We start from the raw sequence: 17,432 nt of genomic DNA, 5'->3' as shown, positions 1-17,432 counted from the left end.
TTGTGATTATTGAATAAGGATTATTTAAATCTATTTCATACATTCTGCATCACAATGCGCAAATACTCTGTGAAGAAATATTTCAGAGCAGAGTAAACCTAGAAAAATCTATATTCACTATAGAAATTTCCATGACGCTTTTTAGTAATTCTTTTATTTTCCATTACTTTCCCAGGCTTGGAAATGTACATTTTAAGATTCCCTGATATTTCCAGGTTTACCATGACTGTGTGCACCCTATAGGTAAATGTCTGTGTGTGTGTGTGTGTGTGTGTGTGTGTGTGGACAGGTTTAAGTGGTTTACGAGGACTTTTTTTTAGGTTACAAACTAGTAATTACAAGGGTATTATGCTATAAATGTGGTTTATGAGGACATTTCTAGTGTCCGCATAATTCAAATCGCTTAAAAAACATACTAAATGATGTTTTATTGAAAATGTAAAAATGCAAAAAGTTTTTTGTGAGGGTTAGCTTTAGGGGTAGGGTTAGGGTTAGGGGATAGAATCTATAGTTTGTACAGTATAAAAATCATTATGTCTATGGAGAGTCCTAATAAGGATAGCTGCACCAACACGTGTGTGTGTTTGTGTGTGTGTGTGTGTGTGTGTGTGTGTGTGTGTGTGTGTGTGTGTGTGTGGACAGGTTTAAGTGGTTTACGAGGAAATTTGTTTTAGGTTACAAACTGGTAATTACAAGGGTATTATGGTATAAATGTGGTTTATGAGGACATTTCTAGTGTCCCCATAATTCAAATCGCTTAAAAATCATACTAAACGATGTTTTTTTGAAAATGAAAAATGCAGAAAGTTTTTTTGTGTGGGTTAGGTTTAGGGGTACGGTTAGGGTTAGGGTATAGAATCTATAGTTCGTACAGTATAAAAATCATTATGTCTATGGAGAGTCCTCATAAGGGTAGCCGCACCAATATGTGTGTGTGTGTGTGTGTGTGTGTGTGTGTGTGTGTGTGTGAGCAAGAGATTACCTGGCAGCCTCATCCTCTTGTTTTCTCTTCCTCTCCTCCTCCTCTTTCCTGTGTCTCTGTAGCGCTGTCAGTTTCTCAGATCTCACTCTCCTTAGCTGCTCTAGGACGTCTTGCTGCTGGCTTTGCCTCTGTCTCAACTCCTGAAACGTTACCCACATGCTCCCTCAACAGTTGGATTATGTTTATAACAAAAATTATAATAACAGAGAGACATTTCAAATACATAAATATTTGTATGCTGAGATAGGGTTAGGGTTAGGGTTAGGTTCAGGGGTTAGGGTTAGGGTTAGGAAATAATGTGCTGAGCTCTACTGACTGCCCAAACTAGCATAATCAAATTAAAGATTGACCAATCTTTTTTTTTTTTTTTCAAACAAACAATACAGGATATAATGATTTTAAGTATCCGATAAACAATTTTTAATCATTGTTTTATTTCTGCCACAATAACTAAATAATAATTACAGTAAGACTACAACAATAAAAACATGCATTATTTATATTTTAATATTATTATTATTATTATTATTATTATTATTATTATTATTATTATTAATTATAGGGAGTGGCAGTACCCCATAATTCTGAATAAATGGTCAATTTCTTAGTATTATTCATCTTCAATAATCAATAATAGTCCTTCACAGTTTTAGCAATAAATGCTTTTGAAGTTATTAATAATAACATGTTTATATCTTTTCTATATTTTTATATGCTGATTTAATTAACTTTTTTATATGCTGAGAACTTTCCTGACCCATGACATAAATAAATGTTTATTTTTATTTCTTTGATTATTCACCTTCTTTATCTTATTTATGTAAACATCTGTGTTTATTTACATGTATTTTTGTTTTATTTTTATTGTCATCTACTTTATTTAAAAAAAGAAAAAATCTTCTTTGTGTACATTGTTTGATCTGTGTAATTTTGTACATCTTATTGAACATTTATATTGAACCTTCTGTTTTTCAATTCATCCATAGTTTTAGCTCTATGTGTGGCTTCTCAGACAGTCCCTTACCACACCATCCACCGTATTAGCACGTTTCAGCTCAATGTGTGGACTTTTCAGACGACCCCTTACCCACCATATGAAAAATGTCCAACTTTTATCAATGTTAAATCAACGATCTGGAACTATTTATCCGTGACACCATCTGACCTGCTTAAGGGACAAAATGATCATATTGATTTGATACAGGACGCATCATTTCATATTTAAATGCGGGACGATCCCGTATTTTACAGGACGGGTGGCAACCCTATCTGGAGGTCTAATAGCCTACATTCTCATGAGCAAAGCGTGGATGCGGTGTCATGATCAATTGTGTCCGCCCGTGAAATAGTGTCCTCAGGGGTAACCGCTCAAGACACACTGTTTTTTTCCATCTTAATTGCTGGTGGCCATATAAGATTGTAAGGTGTGTAAATACGTAAAATATTTTGTAATATTGTGGTTCAGTAATTCTGTAGTAGATAGCTTGCCAAATGGAAGCTAACTGAAAAACACACAGAACAATAAATGTTTAATTTCACAATATATAGCAGTGGTAATATACTATTATGTGTATCAAATTATTTAGAAGTCATTAATTGTCATATTTACAAAGTTATATTGACATACATCATAAAAGGATTTTGTAGGATTTTTACTCAGGCAGTGAATATAGTACTCAATAAAAGTCCTATGAGCCAGGAATAGCTATGACGTCAGATGCGGATTCTATTTTACGGGCAGACTCACCCTGGCTGTGTCCGAAATCGTTCACTCATTCACTATTTCCTATTTACTGAATGACAGTGAGTGCTCTATATCAGCAAGGAGTGAATTAAAAGAGTGAGTGAATTTGGACTCTGACGTATACACTGAGCATTGGAGAGAGTGATGGAGCTTTATAAATTTGAAAATGTATCTGTATGATTTTGGCTCACTATATTTTCTCGTAATTTTAATCAAGTAATATTTTTCAAAAAGTAAAACAATACAGTCAGCATGAAATAAAACATTGCAGGAATGAAGGAAGCTGTAAACTGGCATCTCTCGCTCGTGCTCTTTCTCTATCCCGCACGTGCTCTCTCTCCCGCACGTCAGTCCTCCCCGTGGTGGATTTTAGGCAATAAACCATCGACGAGTGTACATCCGATGTACACTCCAAATCAGAGTGCATTGTGGGTAAGAATGAATGAACGAATGTAGGGAATGAATAGTTCACTCAGAATTCGGATGCTACTACAAAATGGCCGACACCCGAAATAGTGCACTATATAGTGGATAGGGGGTGATTTCGATCACAGTACCTGTGTCTCAATCAGCTCCCTAGCTCCCTATGTCGTGAATAAGTATACTGTAAACTCCAATTAAGTATACTGTAAACTCAAATTCATGCACTGGTAAAAGTACTGATCCACTGAACACTGGGACACTTATGACTCAATCCATGGGCGTAGATTTTGGGGGAATCCATTGGAATACCATGATCAATGGAAACATGTAAAAGCTTCATGCTGCAACCCTCCCAATGTTCAAGCCAAATCTACACCCTTGACTCAATCACCTGCAACACGTTAACGAGCTCGGGCATTGAAGCGCAGCTGTTATTAATCAGCACCAGTGAGAAACATAGTGAGCAACAATGCTCCCTGGTTTTTACGGTGCACTGTGGGATTTTTTAGGGAGTAAATGTTTCAGTGCACTGGAATGATTTTGCGCATGAGACAGCTCTAAAAATTTCAGACTCACTGATCAGTGCCCTGACTACTGAACTAGGGAAATGATTGAGATGCACCCACAGTTCACGACAGTCGAAAATCGTGAGTTTATCGGGAGAAATTGTAAATTGTGCAAGAGGTCCTCGCTGCAGACTGTAGTGCGATGACGTAGTGGATTTCATCTACTACATCACGGACATCCATTACATAGTGGATTAAATCCATGTTTTAATGGATTTAAAAAGTTTAGAGCCGTGATATGCTGGATGTTTTTAATGCAAACATTTTATTCAGCTTCTACAGTATGCAAGTTTAGCCTAAATAAAAAGTGAGAGAGAGCAATATTTCCTTAAACTTTTTTTTATATTAGTAGGATAGTATAGTACTAATAACTTTTGAGCATCAGGGATTTTAGTCTTCTAAAGAATATGAGAGGTTGCTGAGTATTTGGAGTGAATTTGTTTGGTATGGATGATGACTAATATATGTTTTTTTATTCGTTTGTTTCTGTTTCGAGAACATATACAGTCCTATTTCCTCTTTAACTTGATTTGGGATTAAAATCTTATTTTAGTAGCCTAGTAGCTTATATCACAGAGGGACAGAGAACTATATAGCCTTTATTTGATAGTTACATTAATGATTATAACACGCCGATGACTGCTTCAACATCTTTATAAAACGAGAATAATTATGTAGTTAGGCTACAAATAGATATATTCAGTCTATAAACCTTACATTTTGGACAGCAAAACATAAAGGACAAATAATAAAAGTTATGTGGATTATGGACAACACATATATCGATATAAAATATGACTTACTAAAGATGACAAGAATAAAATGAATCTTTATGTATCCTGCAATGGTCAGTTACAATACGGCACAAGTAGAGCAGTTTGGTGGAGATGAAATACAAAACAATGCACCAAACTTTGAAGCTGCCAAAGAGAAAATAACATTTGTTACGGTATATGGATAAATGTAAACATTAAAGCTTATACAGACACAGATGTCTACCGGCAGTAGTTAAACTACTAACTTTTAGTTAGCCACTAGGCTAATATAGCCTGTCAAACAAATTGTCAACAAATTGCGTATAAGCTGTATGCCGTACTGTCAACATTAAATGACATAATATTGTAAAGAGAATCTACTATAATATGTAGCTGTGGGCGTACACATTAAAAACATCCAGTACATCACGGAAAACGACTACATGGTGGATTAAATCCACTACGTCACCACGCTACAGTCCGCAGCGAGGACAGTCTCAAATCGGGAGTACAGTGGGAGGAGGGGTGGAAAAATGGGGGAAACCTGGTAAAACTGGGAGTGTTGGCAGGTATGCTGTGAACAGTGTAATTATTGTTAAAGAACAATATTAAAGAACTGATGAAAAGTGCGATTATCTCTCTAACCGATAATCTCTATATCAAACTAATTTGGTAGTAATGAGCTCCTATAATTTCCCAAGCAAACAGTTCTGGATCTGTTCTATATAGTACAAATTGTTACTAATACAACAATTTATCTAAAATGAATGTTGCAGATATTTAAAAAAAAAAAAGAGCCTATTAATTTAATTGTTGTTTGTTCGTTTTTAGGCAGTGAGTAGAAATCTTCAGTTTGCTCTATGACACAATGACACTGTTATGAATTGATGGAAATATAACAGACAGACACGAAGATGGGTAGAATGAGGTTTCTTTCGTGGAGAATAACTGTGGCAAAAGGTGTCAAGAAAATGAATGAAAGACAGGAAGCTGAGATGAGCATAAGTACAGGCAAGACAAAGAGCGGTCAACCTTTATTAGAAGGAAGAGATTGGTTAAGCAACCCAGCAAAGAGAGAAGTCCTTGAAGCACACAGTCATCCATTTCCACAAACTATTAAGACAGCCAGGGTGGAGAGGCAGAGAAAATAGACATAGCAGGGAAAGAAAATGATGTGAAAATGTGCACTGTGAAAGAAAGAAAGCAAGAAAGAAAGAAAGAAAGAAAGAAGGCTCGGAGTAGAAACATTAGAAGTTCACTAAACAATGGCTAAGTGTTATAATGATAATGCTCAAGTTGCAGATCTAACCATCCTATGACATATGGTATGTGTTATTACAGTGTTTGTGTGTTGAGTTTCTTATTTAGTGTGACTATGTGTGAAGTTAGTTTGTAATGAACAGCGCTCCTGTCCTCAGGGCTGGGATTTAAGCTGCAGGATTTAATCACTGGAACATCTAGAACAGTGAACTAGTGAGTCCCTCACAGGGACATTAAGGATTAAAATAAATTCAAAGGGAACAAGTCCCCATCCAATGTCCACATTACCTTTTAATCAAAACATGGCACTTTAAATGTTTTCAAGGTTTACTTTGGGAATTTAGGAGACCTTGATTTCTCTGTTGTACTGCTCCATCTGTGAGAGTTTAGCCGTGGTCTCTCTCTCCAAAGCATCCAACTGCTCCTTCAGCTTCCGACAGCTCAGATCTTTCTCGCACACACTCTGTTTCACATCATTTATCAAAGGACCTGAAAGGGAAAAAAAGAGAGAGAGAGAGAGAGAGAGAGAGAGAGAGAGAGTAAAAAAAAAGCACTTTTTTAAAAAGTCAATTCTTTTGACCCTGAGTTCAAGACAAATGCAGTGAACTCAAATTAAATTAGTCATCCACCCTTCCATTAATTTATTGCTTTAGTCCTACAGTATGTGAGTGCTCACTGGTGTTGTTCTGGGTGAGGTGTAGCAGTGTTTCTGTCAGTCTCTGCTTTTCAGGACCAAAATGACTCATCTGCCTCTGAATTTCCTGCATGAACACATTGATATCCAATTACTTTTAAATTTATATTCATAAACATTCAATCACAAGAGAAGCAAAATCTGTTATTGTTTTTGTTCATAGAATAGATTCCCCCACTCAATGAAAATTTGGTCATTATTTGCTCACCTTTATGTCATTTCAAAACTGTATGCTGTTGTGTTTTTCATTGAAAAACTACAATAATTTAATAATAATATGGGTTTGGAATGACATGAGGGTAAGTAAATAATGACAGAAGTTTTGTTTTGGGGTGAACTATTCCTTTAGATGATATAAATGACATAAAAATAATGAATGCAATCCAATTCATGTAACAAAAATGTAATATTCATACATCAAACTGTAACTGGAGAGAGTTGATATCCACAATACGACTGTCCCTCTTCTGATTGATCAAGTCTAGCTCGGCCCTCTGGACCTGCCTCTTATTCTTAGCATCTCGGAGACGATCGGAGATCTGCTTATGCTTGTTACCCTGGAAGAAGAACGGACTGAAATGTCTTAAATTTGTCATTTAATCCAACCATCAATCCCATTACACCACAGAGACAAGGATCTAAGAGACTGGATGAAGAACAGGTAGTGTCGAGGGTGAAAAAGAATGCGAAAAAAGCAGAGAATGAGGAAAAGGAAAACGAAACCAGTAGAAATCTGACCACAGCCTCCAGTTCCATCTCTAGGCTTCTCTTCCTGTCCTTCAGTCTCTGTATGTCGCTCTGCTCTTTTTCTCTCTGTGTCTGAAGCTCCACTCGTTTTCTCCTCTCCCATTCCATCCGCCTCTGACATTCCACTTCCTGAGAGAAAAATAAAGAAAGGAAGAGATTAATACAGAGATTTACCATCTAATCATTCATTCTGACATGGATATATGTTATGTTCAAATTGCTTTCCTGGGAACCAGCCCTAAATGGAGAACCACTCCATTATATACAATATAAGGGCTGCCAAAGTTAACACTCCATGAGGTTAGTTAAATATGTCTATTGCTATTACATGTGCTTAACGCAATAAACATATTTACCTAATTTGTCATTACTGTCTGTGCTGTTAAAGATTCATATTCAGAACAGAGTTTTGTTAAAATAAATGGTTCTTTAATAGAAAATGTTGTATTATTTTTGTTAAGAAAAATTAGTTAAGTAGTATATAGTTTATAACAAATTGTTCTTCAAATACTAAAATAATTGTTAAGGTAATCGTAACCAGAACCAGAATTGATCAATTCTGTACAATTCCCATTACTAGCATTTAACTATGAGATATAAAATGCACTTAAAATAAGAGATTTATTGCGACTGATTATTTTAATCTATTGATGGCCCTAGAACATATCCAAGGTTTTGCTGTGATACTGTAGTGCTGTTTAATGACCACACTGCTGTACACTTGTGTGCTATTCTGTACTTGCCTCTTGTTGTTCTAATTCTTTCAGTCCTTCTTCCTCTCGCTGTCGTTCCAGCTCTCTTTGTCTCTCTATCCTCCTCTCCTCCTCCCTCTGTCTTCTCTGCTCTCTCTCCTTCCATTCTCTCTCCTTCCTCTCTTTCTGTCGTCTCCTCTCCTCCACTCTCCACTCTTCCTCTCTCCGTCTCTCTTCCTCTCTCTTTTGTTCCTCCTGCAAAGCCAGTCGGCGCTTTTCCAGCTCTGCGCTGCCTTTTTGAAAATTCTCCTTCAATTTGTCCTCAAATGACACTGAGAGAGAAAGAGAAGTGTTATCCAAGTCAACATGACAAAAGTAGCATAAGAAATCAGAGAAAAGTGTAATCGAAAGACAATTATTTCATAACTGTTCTACATGATGTCACAGAACTCACAGAAGAGACTGTTTAGCTGTTGATTTAGGTTAATTTACAATATAGTGTTGAAATTAGGACAATGTGTATTTGTGTGCCTGTGATCATATGTTTTAGTGAGGGTGCGAGTATGTATTAAAGATAGACTGATATATCGGTAATAAAATGTTAATTAGGATTCCTCCAGTAGGAGGAAACCTATTGTTTTTGTTAGTATTCTTCTTATTTTTATTATTCCTGTAGCTCTAAATTGCCCAATAACTCAAGATCTTTGGCACATTGATACTACAGGCCACTAGTAACTACCACACCGAAAATGGCCCACGTGAGCCTATAGGTGGCGCTACAGGCCACACCCCAATTTTCCATTTTCAAAGTGATGCCATTTCCACCCCACAAGACCAACATTTCTGAAACCTGCTATATATGCCACATTTCTCATGAGGAACAAAAAAGCCTATAGAACCCATAAAGTCCACCATAATGGATTTTCCTGTACAGTGAAAATTTGGGAAAACATACAAAAATCTACTCCTCCTGAACCATAGCTCCAATTGACTTGAAACTCAGTATGTATGTGTAGGATACCTGTCTTTCAATTTGATATACAGCAAAAAGGAATATAATCCAAAATGGCTGAAAGGTGCATATTTATGTAAATGTCCACATTGTCTCAATATCTATATGTCCATAAATCGAACGCCATTTTCACGGATGGTTTTTCAAACGTAACAGGTTTCAAGATGACATAACTCTGTATTACTCTGCCAATTTTCACCTTGATATGTGAAAAGATGATGGAATTAGAGCCAAATCTGACCCAAGCTAATAAACTGGTCTCTGCTTATTTCAACATTTCCACTATAAATATTTTACTATTATGCGAGTATACTCTTGTTCAATGGTAATGCTACAAAATCAGCCATTGCTACAATCGCTTTGAAATGTTGTGTACATGTGTGAATTACATGTCTCTACCATGTCAATTTTTAAATAATTTGCAGTTTTGAGGAGGAATACGCATTGCTGCTTGCAGCTATATTTTGATCTGTTATCATTAAATTGCATTATAATGTATATCTCATATACATAGGCATATATTGGCTATCAGCCTCCCCACTCTCTAGATATTGCCATCGGTCATTGAAAACCTATTGGTCGACCACATTTTCAGTATGTGCACATGCATATACCATTGGTCTTGCTTTTCTGTGGCTGTTCTGGCTCAATCAGCTCAGTGTTGATCAGAGGAACAGGTCCGTTCAGCAGGTCACATGACTTCCCTGTTCTGAAAACAAACACAAACTCACAAAATAACAAGAAAAGATATCTCCTCTATAAATTACTTATTCCTGCATAAGTGTATGCCTTACCTGAATGAGGGTGGCACCAGGTCAGGAGGTAGAGTCAGAGGTAAGGGACGGCCAGTCTTGGCCATGTCAACCAGGTGCATTGCTAGAATAAACTCCTCTGCTCTTAACTGCCCATCATGGTCTACATCAGCAAGAGTCCTACACACATACCCATGTGCAAACACGCACACATTTTTGATTAACCTGGAAGCATTTCATGTAAACCTGGTGTTTATCGTAATACAATGTTCAATACAAAGTGTGATCCAAAGCAATACATTCATGTTTAATGAACCAGAATATGTGGGTGGATTTTACAAAGCCTGTTAAGAACATGTCTTGGTCATATTTCAGCCCAAAAAAATAAAAATTAAAAATAAAAGAAATTATATGCATAATCTTTGCATGTTTATTTTACATAATCTTTGCATAAAGAAAAAGAAGCCTATTTTAGAACCGTTGGGATTTTTTGCATTGCAACATTATTTTCATGAATTCTCCTTACTGCAATGCATCTGGATGTTGGATTGTTTAGGTTTGTAATTCTCCTTATTATGAATGACAGTTATGAGTTATGAATGTATTTAAATCAGCATAAATTCAAGGAAGTGCAACATAAACTACTGTGGCAACCAAGTAATGTAATCACTCAGCAATTGAACATGATTACCAAGTATAGCCTAGTTACCTAGTAATGAGAATCGAGGGTGTGCTTAATTTAATAAGTCATATAAATAATGCCACCCAGACATGTTCTACACCCCTGAGTGTTTTAACTAGACTGTGAGAGACTGTGTTTTGTGTACTCACCATATGGTGGCAAGCTGTGTTTGCGTGAGGTTTGAGGCTGTGAGGGCATTTCTGACCTGGGGACCTTCAAATATATACACTAAAGAGTTAATACATAGCACATATGCAGAGATGCTTACACAGTGCCATATACAAACATAGCTAATCCCATCCACTTCTTTACATCTACAAACTTACACTCACCTGATAGGTATCCACTCATCAGCTTGTCCAGGCTGTTGAACTGCTGTCGGTATTTCAGACGGGACAACTGAGGTACTGCCCAGTCAGATGCACCCATTTTAGGGGAGTTACTCGCAAGAGAGGTGGTAGAAGAAGAGTTAGAACTGTGGGAACCAGTGAGATTTCAGGGGGAAAAGTTATTAGTATGCTTTTCTGCACATGTAATTTAATCTTTAACTATTTTTTTGTCTTATAGGTTTTATTGTTTTTCTTTCCTAAATATAATTCCTCCAATAAATAAACTTAAAGGTGCACTCAGTAATTTTTTCCTCATTAAAAAAGTTTAACTTCTAAAGACATGAATTGTAATTTTTTGATATATGTAGAAAATCATGACCACTCACATTAAAATGAAGACTCCAGTCATATCAGAAACCTTACAAAAGCTGTTTTTTTCTACATGGAGAGGGTCCGCACATGGGGGCTGCCATGCTAGAATCACATGACCAATACTACTCGCTTAATCTTAGTAACCGTCCTGTTATTTGACACTTGCTGATTAAAGTATTCATGGCTGACAGAATACTAAATTTCTACAATGGCATCTGACACTGAAAATTATTGATTTTAAATGATACTACATCCAAGCCACTAGGTGTCAATGTAAGTCCAAGATGAAACAGAAACAAGTTACTGAGTGCACCTTTAAAAGTGATAGTTCACCCAAAATGTTTAATTACAGCATGTCATCATGCACTCTCATTTACCATCACGTTGTTCCAAAATTTCTTTCTTCTGTGGAGAAAAAAAGACTCAAAAGGAGATGTTAGACAGAATGTTAGAGACTGATAGTTTAAGTCACCATTTACACATAAATAGCGACTGATCCTGTCAATCCCTTAGGTTCAGCCTATCATCAACTTTTGTATTCCAGAGGGATAAAAGTAATACGGGTTTGGGACAACATAGGGGAGATTGAATTTTCCTTTTGGGGTGAACTATCCCTTTATATTCTTTTTATGCTAAATACAGACCCTCTACATCTTCAGGTAATTCCTGAAAGTTTTCAATTGTACAGCACTTTCAAATCCAGATATTGCATTTGCATGCCAAAAAAAAATAAAAAAATTATTAATTCAAGATAAGTTTTTGCAGCGATAATCATTACATCTTATACACACTGTCATATGCACACATGGGTGGACAAATTAATTGTAAAAAGGCACTGAGAAGGTATTAGTGGGTTTATTAACAGCTTCTGTACCACCATGTGGAGGCTGGATGGCTCTCAGAGGAACTCTAACAAGATCTTATTAAGATACGGGGAGACAACTGTGCTATTCAAGCACTCCATCATAAAACACACTCTTATTTACTACAAACTTCCAGTACAAGCAAAACAACAGGGTGTCTCAGAAGAGTTCAGTTCTACCCACTCATTTAAATCTGCAATAAGAAAATCACTGTCCTTTCAGCTCTGACAAAAACAAACAATGTGCCAACACACTCAAACACACACATGTAACGGATATTACATAAAAATCCAATAGTCAACAGAAACATGCCCGTTTATGTGTATTTAGAATTCAGTAAGCATGGTTCACACCTGCTAGAGCCAAGGTCCAACAGCGAGTGTGATTTACTTAAACCACTGGAAACTGGGAAAGCTGGAGAGGTAAGAGAAGAGAGAAAGAGAGAGAAAGATAATTGCTTAGGGTGCTTTCACAATTTAGTATGAAAGCAATCAGGCTCAATTCGCAAATGCAACGTGTGATGATGTCTAATTTTCCTCTTTGCAAACTCAAAGCAATTATTATAATATAATGCAATTAGAATAGCTGCTTGTCTCCAAATAAACTCTCTTAGAGCAATTTGCATTCTTTGCATCACTTGCAATGCATCCATGGCAGATAAACACAAGTGCCCTTCTGTGTATGTAAAGTTTGTTGCTAAATGCAAAGGGACAAATACTTCAATAACAAAATGAAACTGGCATCTTCTCCTCCTGAGTTGTTACCTACTAACTGTGATAAACAGCTGCTGCTAAAACTTGTGGTGATACTCACGTTATGATGCAATGTAGCATGGTTCAGACCAAAATAATACAACGTGAAAAGAAACCTTCTAGGGCAGGGTATGAGGGCTGGATTCAAATTTGGTATCGGACCATGCCATTGAATGAAGCGTGAAAGCAGTATTAAAATACAGATAAACTTTGTGCTGTAGATGAGACAGTAAATCAATGCTTGAGTCTCATTGCACACATATTTGCTAGTAATTTATGCTGATATATCATCTAAAACTCAATTTTGCAGCATGCAAATTTTGTTCACTGTGCAGTCAGCTTGACCAGTGCAAAATGCTGGATGTGCAAAAATGCAGAACAGTGTGAGAGAGTGTGCTACCTGGTGTTGCTGTGAGGAGAGTTGCATTGCCGTTGGGTAAGGTTGGCACACTGAGAGAGTTGGAGATCTGAGGCAGGGCTCCTGAAACCAGGGTGGGTGCAGGGACCAAAGCGGTCACAGCAGGGACCACAGGCATGGCTGTAAGGATGGGCATCACTGACATGGCAGAGAGATTTGACATTGAGCCCATTCCTGAAAATAAGGAATCAAATTAAATAAGTTCATTGAGATTTTCTAAATTCAAAAATTATTTGTTTTACACAAATAATCTTAGCATCAAAGCCATCTTAGTCTCAGCCGGTAGTTAAATAAACAAAGGGTTAGTTCTGTCATCATTTACTCACCCTCATGCCATTTCAAACCTGTATGATTCTTTTTTTTTTTTCAAAATGAGAAGTAAAAAAAAAAATATTAACACTGCTCTTTTCCTTACAATGAAAATTAATGCTTTGAAATGCTTGTTTGTGTTTACAGCTTGATAGCCACTGCTTAACATCCTGCCTAACATCTCGCTTTAGAGAAAAAAGAAAATCCTTCGGGTTTGGAAGGATATGAGGGTGAGAAAATGGGTAAACATCTTGTCATTATATAATCAGATTTTCTACCATCTTGCAGACCAAAGCGTGATGATGATGATGTCATAATGGGGGTAGGTGTCTGCTTCATGACAACTGGCAGAGTGGAGGGGAGGGGCTGACCCTGCAACTGCAGTTTAATTAGCTTCATTGCGATGGAGAATTCCAATCTGTCCATCTTCCCATCCTTCCCCATATCTGCAAGTGACCTGAAAGAAAGGAAGTTAGCAGCCATTGATGCTTTTTATCAAATGTGGCTTACAGAACACTAATTGCATATAGTCCCAGTGGAGCAGCCCAGAATTAACTGCATGATGACAGAGCAGCATTATTGTGATCTCAGTAGCACAGCTCAGATAGTAATCTGTTATGCTTCCAGCATATCTATTTAATTAGGAATAAGAGAATTTTTGGAATTAGCATGGTGCAGAGAAGACAACTTGCTATGTTATAAACATATAAACGGTCACAATAAATCGACATCCTGTTTGTGGATGGGCAACAGTGTTTACCAGCAGACTAACCGCAGACAGGAAGAGCTTGCTTCAGGGAACCTCCACCCTCCAGAGGGGTATGTGGTTACAAGCTCACACTGTACCACACACATCCACACTCACACACACATTTCAGAAACAATTTCAAAAACAACCATTAAGGCACATGCAGTATACACAAGTGTAGCATGTGTAAATCAGATGCAAGTACAATGCACAGCCTTTTAGATATACTGTATGTACAATAGGGTCCAAAATTCTGACACCAGTAGCGAAAATGCTTTTATTTTATTAAAAAAAATGTAATTACTGTAAATTAAAATTGTATTATCAGCATAACAATTTGAGTGATAAGTTGAATTAGAAAATTAACATGAATTTCAGAATTTCTTAGCATTTGGTATGTCCCAATTGCTTTAATGACAGCATGCAATTGAACTGGAAATCTGTGCAAAACCTGATGATTTAGGTTATCCTAGCATGATTTGAGAATGTTCCAAAGAGCATCTTGTTTGCTTCAGTGGAAGCGAGGAAATGCAACCTTTTGTACATAGCAGTTAACATGCTCAGTGTCATAAATTTGCTTCTTTGATTTAATTAATGACTAAGAAATAATGCAAAATATTAAATAAATATGTAACACTTTAAAATAAAGTTACATTTGTTAATATGTTCATGATACCCTGCATCGGGTATCATGAACTGTAAATGAACAATATATTTTTACAGTATTTATTAATCTTAGTTAATGTTAATTTTTTTAAATATAATGGTAACATTAGTTATCAGCGTTAGTTAACATGAACGTTTTTACTTTTACACCACTTATTTATTTTGGTTAATGTTGATTGCAACATATACTAATACTTTATTAAATTATAAGTTATATGTGCTAATATTAGTTAATACATTATGAACTAACATGAACTAACAATGAACCATTATACTTTTAAAAATTAACATTAACTAAGATTATTAAATTCTGTAAAAATATATTGTTCATTAATAGTTCATAATACCTAATGCTTTTACTAAAGTTAACAAATGTAACCTTAGTATAAAGTACTACCATTAATTCTTATGTCATAACTTTTATCAGTTTTAATTTCGTCAAAAATATAAATTTATTTCCAGGTCAAGTTATATCCAGAGATTTTTTAATGTGGTTTCAGACTTTTGGACCTAATTTGTGAAAGTGTGCATTCTTACCTCACTTTTTTTATATGCCACTTTGTCACTTAAACATTCACAAATGTGCATTCACAAATTAGTTTTGTGTGAAACCTTTACAGTAAGCATCACAACAACTGGCTTTGAGTGTTGAAAGCAGACTATATACAGTACACAAAGAATAAGGGAATGCAAGACAGAAGGGAAGAAATAGGAAGTGCAAGGCAGTTCACTGAAAAACAGTCAGAAGAACTGGATCAAGTGTGTATTTACAGTTACAGTTGTGTATGTATGTGTACATTTACCAGATGTCAGCCAGGACTGCTGTAGGAAGGCCAGATTGCAGAAAGAACATCCGTGCTTGATCTCCTAGAAAGAAATACAGCACACACACAGTAATCTACAGTGCAATCAGAATGCATGTGTGCATGAAGCATACTGTACGTATGTATGTGTGTTCTCACCTGACAAATAGCCCAGTTTGGGAGCCAGAGATTCAAACTGTTTGTCATGTTTCCCTCTCTCTTCTGGAGTTATAGCCCAAATATTAAAACCACCTATGAAGTATAGAGAAAGAAATAGAGTAATTGTTATGATTCACTGTTGTCTGCCCTGTGTTTTGCCTCTGTCATCTGTTCCCCCCGGACTACACTTCCCATAATACCCTGCTCTGATCACTTCCAGCTGTTCCATATTGTTTCTCACCTGTGTTTCATTTACATCGTTATCCTTGTGTATATATTGCCCTGATGTCTGTTTTACCTTTGTCAGTTGCCTGTTCATGATCCGGTTTCCGTCCCGTTTGTTTATTTTTGTTTTGCATCCTGTTTTGTATTTTGTTTTATCTTCATTAAAGTAGCTGCTCTTAGATCTTGCTCTCATCATCTCCCTCATTTCGTAACAGAACAATTGACCATGACTGATATGGATCTAGCGGCTTACTTTATTCAGTTGAGTCAAGCGAATTTACCCGTCAGAGAATACTCACATCTTTTTAGCATTGCTGCTAGATACACGGGATTTGCTGATTCCAACCTGAAATCCCTGTATCAAATCGGACTCATTGCACACCAGTGGAGGGAGTTGCCGGTAACAGGAGACTATACATGGGAGGAATATGTGAGTTTAACTCTAGAAATTCTCGATTCAGAAGATCCTCCTCTCCCTACCCTGAACCCAGTTTCCAAGCCTCCCACACCGGAGTCTGCTCCACGCCATGTCACAGCCATGCCTGAGTCTGCTCCACACCATGTCACAGCCACGCCTGAGTCTGCGCCACGCCATGTCACAGCCACGCTTAAGTCTACTCCACGCCATGTCACAGCCACGCCTGAGTCTGCTCCACGCCATGTCACAGCCACGCCTGAGTCTGCTCCACGCAATGTCACAGCCACGCTTGAGTCTGCTCTACGCCATATCATAGCCAATGAGCTGGCACCCACGCCAGCCACGGCCAACAAGCCGACGCCCATGCCAGCCACGGTCAACGAGCCGACGTCCATGCCTGCCACGGCCAACGAGCCGACGGCCACGCCTGCCACGGCCAACGAGCCGACGCCCACGCCTGCCACGGCCAAGGAGTCGACGCCCACGCCTGCCACGGCCAACGAGCCGGCGTTGCCAGCCTCGTCCGTCCCGGAGCCTGCGTTGCCAGCCTCGTCCGTCCCAGAGCCTGCGCTGCCAACTTCGGCCTCCCGGAGGAGGAGGAGGAGAAAGTCTTCTGTTCCCAAGTCTCTGCCCATGTACATGACCACAGAGGTTGTTTCCAAGTCTCTGCCCATGTTCACGACCACAGAGGTCATCTCCTAGTCTCTGCCCATGTACATGACCATGGAGGTCGTTTCCGAGTCTCTTCCCATGTTCACGACCACAGAGGTCATCTCCAAGTCTCTGCCCATTTTCACAACCACAAAGGTCGTCTCCAAGTCTCTGCCCATGTACATGACAACGGAGGTCGTTTCCAAGTCTCTGCCCATGTTCACGACCACGGAGGTCGTTCCCGAGTGTCTGTCTACGCCCACGACCACAGAGGTCGTTCCCGAGTCTCAGTCCATGCCCACGACCACAGAGGTCATTCCCGAGTCTCTGTCCATGCCCACGACCACAGAGGTTGTTCCCAAATCTCTGCCCATGCCCACAACCACAGAGGTCGCTCCCGAGACTCTGCT

The 17,432-nt window shown here is 37.9% G+C and overlaps 1 protein-coding gene across 1 annotated transcript in view; it reads right to left on the bottom strand.

Annotated features, from left to right (window-relative positions):
* The window catches only part of LOC127416377 (intersectin-2-like), a 71,276-nt gene that overhangs the window by 22,711 nt on the left and 31,133 nt on the right, over positions 1 to 17,432 (bottom strand). Inside the window, exons 3-18 of the mRNA XM_051655703.1 lie at positions 15,729 to 15,821; positions 15,570 to 15,633; positions 13,631 to 13,809; positions 13,026 to 13,217; positions 12,227 to 12,287; positions 10,642 to 10,784; positions 10,459 to 10,522; positions 9,670 to 9,807; positions 9,490 to 9,584; positions 7,911 to 8,195; positions 7,163 to 7,296; positions 6,841 to 6,981; positions 6,407 to 6,491; positions 6,080 to 6,219; positions 5,503 to 5,583; positions 983 to 1,122 (exon numbers count right to left, since the gene is read on the bottom strand). Of these exons, the coding sequence (XP_051511663.1) occupies positions 983 to 1,122; positions 5,503 to 5,583; positions 6,080 to 6,219; positions 6,407 to 6,491; positions 6,841 to 6,981; positions 7,163 to 7,296; positions 7,911 to 8,195; positions 9,490 to 9,584; positions 9,670 to 9,807; positions 10,459 to 10,522; positions 10,642 to 10,784; positions 12,227 to 12,287; positions 13,026 to 13,217; positions 13,631 to 13,809; positions 15,570 to 15,633; positions 15,729 to 15,821 (2,035 nt within the window). The remainder of the gene's footprint in view (positions 1 to 982; positions 1,123 to 5,502; positions 5,584 to 6,079; positions 6,220 to 6,406; positions 6,492 to 6,840; positions 6,982 to 7,162; positions 7,297 to 7,910; positions 8,196 to 9,489; positions 9,585 to 9,669; positions 9,808 to 10,458; positions 10,523 to 10,641; positions 10,785 to 12,226; positions 12,288 to 13,025; positions 13,218 to 13,630; positions 13,810 to 15,569; positions 15,634 to 15,728; positions 15,822 to 17,432) is intronic.

The sequence above is a fragment of the Myxocyprinus asiaticus genome, chromosome 25 (genome assembly GCF_019703515.2).
Source record: "Myxocyprinus asiaticus isolate MX2 ecotype Aquarium Trade chromosome 25, UBuf_Myxa_2, whole genome shotgun sequence".
Taxonomy (NCBI): domain Eukaryota; kingdom Metazoa; phylum Chordata; class Actinopteri; order Cypriniformes; family Catostomidae; genus Myxocyprinus; species Myxocyprinus asiaticus.
This window is presented reverse-complemented; position numbering and strand designations above follow the sequence as displayed.